The following is a 5,066-nucleotide window of genomic DNA, read 5'->3' on the forward strand; positions in this document are numbered from 1 at the left end:
AAGGGTCAACACTACACAGGCTCCTCAAACACATCCTGAGACACAGCAGACACCTGAGAGCACAGCAGCAGCCACAGCTTCTGCAGGACCTGTAACACCACCAGGTACCCAGTGCCCAGGAGGTGAGATGCTGTAAATAGAGATCCTAAGATGACAGAGAGATGGAATGGAGATATTCAGGTTCCTCCTTCTTAAAAACAGAAGCGTAGGGGCCAGCTGGGTGAGACAGACTTTGGAAAGCAACCACTGTTAATAGGTTTACTGAATTAGCTGTTTAATGCCAATCAAAACAAGTCAGCCCCAGACAAAGGTAACTGCAGGTAATTGCAATGCATATTTTGCTTCCTCTACCACACAGAGCAAAGAGGTTAATAAATATTGTAGCTGTAGTACAACCATGGACTTCAGCAAGCTGCAGAGCTTGCCATGTCACCAAGTATAAACACTTTGCCCCGGTGGCAACACTGTGCCCCTTAGTTCAGCTGAGCAGAATATAAACCAAAATTAAATATTAATAAAACACACCAAATATGACTTGAAGGTGCTAATGGCTTCTCAAGTCAAAACACAGACAGAGGAGGCAACAGCTGAGACACATTTGGATCACCACTATAGTCCAACGCTTGCTTAGATTTATAACAATATAATCTGCTAATAAAAAGGGATATATAGAGAAGCCCAAATACCATAATAGTCTATCTGGGGCTTTGGCAATGCAATACCCATAAAAAACCTGCCCTCAGGAATTACTGTAGAATCTATTACCCATTTCATTCTCAGCTTCTGGATGGGGGGAAAAGTTTATTGTGATGAACTAGGTTCATATTATGGTCTTCTGTTTCTTCAGACTGGTAATTTTCTCTGTGTATATCCCACATATTTCTACTTTTGGGAAATACCATTTATCTGTATTTTTACACAGTGTTCATATAAACAGTTACAAGCTGTACAAAATATAAAGTGAGGCAGTGCATTCCTATATTTTTGTTCTCCACTAATTTTAGTTTGAAGTAAGGCTAATTTTAAGAAAACTGCAGCCCAAAAAAAAAAAAAAAAAGGTATCATGAGCATTTTTAAAATTTATTATATTGTTTCAGACATGGAATTACAGCCTGCAGAAAATGGCAAAGGGGATAATGGTTGAAGAGAAGTATTAAAACCTTTCCCTAAAGGCCAATTGTTTGTGGAAAACACAATTAACACATTGACATTGGTGATTAGTAGCTCAGGCTGCCTGATGAAGCATCACAGCTTCATGTCTCTTGTGACAGTCCATTCCTGCATTACTTCCCCATGGAAAATGCCTTTAGAGCCAGGAGCATGAAAACATCTCCCTTTCCATGCATATCTTAAACGTTACTCAAAGACACAGCTCCTGCAGTTTCCATACCAACATCTGGAGCTTGCATCCTAAAGGAGACACAGAGCAAACAGCAGCAACCAGTCTTTTCTCCAGCTTGTGGGGGGAAACCTCCTCTGGTGTAAATTCTCCAAGCCTCATCACATGAAATGGCCCTGGACTGATTTACACTCACTGAGAATCCACCCCTTATCTCACTTGCTGCAGCGGTGAAAAGGAACTGTAATGCTGGCACAGAAACTTCAATCACATCTGCCATATGAGGTTTTTTTTGCCCAAGACATTACTTTGAGTGAACCTAAGAAGTCCTGAGGAGGGAACAGTTGCAGCCACAGAAGAATAAAGAGTATTATTATGCAGAGGACCCTTTTTCCCAATGAAATCACCCAATTTCCAGCTCAGTAATTAAGGCTCTTGTTGAGAATGTTATTTGGACTTGTTCTACTCACATACATCAAGGGGAGCCAAAACATGAGGGAGTTTAGTTTTCAAACAGCACTAAAAAATCTAATTGGTCCTTCTGGACCTTACACAGGTGCTGATAGATCATGAGCACTCTGGAAGTTTTTATTACCAAATATTACATGCCCAAGTGACATGAACCTTTTGAGTCGTGCCATTAGGTTTCAGTAGGGAGTATGAGATCATTCCCCAGTCACACAACAGGAAAACAATACATTAGAATCAGTCAGTGAAGTGCTCACATCCTGCTGCTCTGACAAGGAGATCTTGCTCATAGCAGGACTCCCATGACAGGAAGTTTACTTGAATGCAGGCCAGTCCAATGAGTACTGATTTGCAGACTCAAACCCATAAGCACTAAAAAAAAAATTCAATGACCGTGTTTACCCTAAACTAGGTCACTGCCCTTCTTCTAACAATAGAATTTCCTATGGAAATTGATTCCCTACTAATATCCTGTGACAGTGCCTCCTGTCCTCTTTCATTGCATTAGGCAGTTGCCAGCCTTATCTGGGTCTTCTCCATCAAGCCTAATCCACTTCTTTTCAATTTCAACCTGCAGGTAGAAAACAAAAAACAGCAGGTAGAGTTAGCAAATAGTTGGACACGGAAAGTGTGAACTGCAGCAACAGCAATGAAAAAAAGCTTTGACACAAAATCAAAATATTTCCAGACCCAACAGATTTCAAAACCACTACTCCCAAAAATAGCTCAAACGAGGGAAAAAAAAAAGCTGCATTCACAGTTCTATTTTTCAGCCTCATCTTTGATCAGACAAGGAATTATTATTTAATGATTCTTTTGCTCAAAGTCATTATAAGAAGTACGTGCAAGATATGTTTTGAATACAACAACATATTTGCTTTGAAAAGCAAATATGCTTTTCAAATACTGTTTGGGGGAGCAGGGAGGGAGAAGAGGAGGAAAACATGGAAAGCATAGCTCTGAGAATACCTGGCAATTGTAAAAAGCTTTCTGAACCACGTGTTTCTGGGGCTGCAGATCGCTCTCTATGCCCAGGGACTTCACTTCTGTTCCTGAGGCACAGGTGTCATGAACAACAAACTGAACAGTAGCAAATGGGTACCAGTCAGATGGTATCTCCTGGTCTGATCCCAGTTCCAGTTTGTAAGACAGGCTGTGTGGGTGATCCAAACCTTGGGAAGGAAAGAGAAAACCACCACACCATTAGCGAATATCTTTTCTTTGTTTAGGTTCACCTCCTAGCAAGAGAGCACAGCTTTACTTTGATAAACACAGAGCTGTTGTTTGATACAAGGTTATTCTATCTATAATCTTTTGCTGTTTGGGCATAAGGTGGCCCCTTGTTCATTTTCAGTCTGCTTCAGCACACTTGTCACAGTCATTGCAATTTTACAAATTAATTTGCACAAGATTTACCAGATCCTTTCAGCTTCTCATTGAGAGGATATCACAAACATAGGGCTTTGTTGCTAAATTCAAACTATTTGATGGAATCTCAGTTTTCCCTTACAAATGCATTTCTTACTCTGACAGCAAAATAAAAACTGAAAGGTCTGAGTGTAGAGATGCTGCCCTGTGTCCAATAACCCCCTTTGCAGAGCTCTGTGGTGTAGAAATTTTACTGCAGTGCTTATTTCAAGTACTACAGCTATCTAGTGTACCATCATTTATTACACTATGTCCACAGCAGGAAGATAAAGGTGGAGCTCAGAGTGCTGCTCAAACAAGATACATCCCACCTGCCAGGATAAAGGCTACCTGGAGTCTCTGTCTGCTTGGGAAAAGAACATACCCCATTTCTTAAAAAAAAAGAAAAAAAAGTACTGCTAAAATATCTGTGATGTTATAAAGTAGAATCATTAAGGATTTGTGCAGCATATCCTGAATTATTTTAATCATCCTAGGGATGATCCTAAGGATCACTTGCTTCAGCATTTCTTACATGTGGCAATGATAAGGGCAAGCACTTCTCCTGGCACGCAGGAACACAGGGTGAAAGCTGCTTCCCAAAGCCACTGGAGTCAGCAGACTGACTGTGTGTGTGAAAGCAGGATAATACAATTTAATATAATGAAAAGAATCCTCTCCAAATTCTTCAGGGCAAAACACAGCAATTCTGCATTTCTCCTTCTCTCCAGGATTTTAATCACCAGCATGGATAACTAACTATGCTTTGGCTGCAGGCAGGGAAAAAACTAAAAAAGAAGAAGAAAAAGGATTGCCTGTATTTTGTCAAAGGCAAGCCTGGCAGTGTATATTTGGTTTTCATCCATTACACTGAATGGAATCTCAAAGTCCAGGGAAAAATGTCCCATTCTTTATGCACTGACTTCCCCCAGTGACAGGAATCAATTCTGTACCAGAATAAAGGAAATACTGAAGATGGAGTTAACATTAACTGAGCTTTATCCATCCCCTGGGGAAAATCATGCTAATATTCCACATCCACAGGCTCACAGGCATTTTGTAAGGCAGAAATAAATAAAAAAGCCACATCTCTATTGCTCCTAGGAGCCTTGGGCTGGGTGCCTGTCTGTGCTGCAGGTTTTCCCTGTAACATGACACAGCCCTCTGGGCACAGCTCAGGAGAGGGTCCTACAAGGCACTGGAGCACAAAGATGCCCAGTTTGCAAGCAGTGCCATGCCAGGGGCAGGCAGCACATGGCTGATGTCTCAGGACAATAACACAAAACACAGAGACAAGTACAACTGTAACATCAGGGACTTTATTATGGAAATAGAGGGGGGAACAAAGTCAGAAATAAGGATTACAGCCATCTGCCAATGTCTTGAGAATGAAACTGGAGCACAGAACAAGTGTGAGGAGGAGATGGTGCTCATCACTCATGTACCCAGGGACAGGCAGATCTCTGCACCTCTGTGATGTGAGCCTTGTCCATGATCTGCTGCTGGTCACCTCTTGCTGTGCCCAAGGCCATTTCTGCTGCACTAACACTCTCTTGGTCCTCAGTCCCTCTTCCAGACTGCCTGGACATGATGGAATGAGCCTCTGTTCATGTGGACCTCTCCATCCTTGACTCCTCCATCATCCCAGCAGCAGGACACCAGGAGGAACATCCTGTTCCAGAGCCACACTGCAAGATGTGATCCCGTCTGAACTGTGCTCCTTTTGGCTCCCAGGACCTGCTCCCCTTTCCCATGGTGGTGCCAGGATGCAGCTTGGCAGCACACTCACTTGCCCTGCTCTTTGTGCTGTTTCCTGGGCTGGGCTGCACAGACTGCACAGTGCCTGCCAGAA

General features: G+C 42.4%; 1 protein-coding gene across 2 annotated transcripts in view; it reads right to left on the reverse strand.

Annotated features, from left to right (window-relative positions):
* STON1 (stonin 1) overlaps positions 1-5,066 on the reverse strand; it is a 21,791-nt gene continuing 16,725 nt past the window's right edge. For both annotated transcript variants that reach the window (XM_031061255.1, XM_005426213.2), the window contains 2 exons: positions 2,777-2,979; positions 1-2,378 (listed from right to left, as the gene is read on the reverse strand). In XM_031061255.1, the coding sequence (XP_030917115.1) occupies positions 2,304-2,378; positions 2,777-2,979 (278 nt within the window). In that variant the 3' untranslated portion in view covers positions 1-2,303. The remainder of the gene's footprint in view (positions 2,379-2,776; positions 2,980-5,066) is intronic.

The sequence above is a fragment of the Geospiza fortis genome, unplaced genomic scaffold, assembly GCF_000277835.1.
Source record: "Geospiza fortis unplaced genomic scaffold, GeoFor_1.0 scaffold271, whole genome shotgun sequence".
NCBI lineage: Eukaryota > Metazoa > Chordata > Aves > Passeriformes > Thraupidae > Geospiza > Geospiza fortis.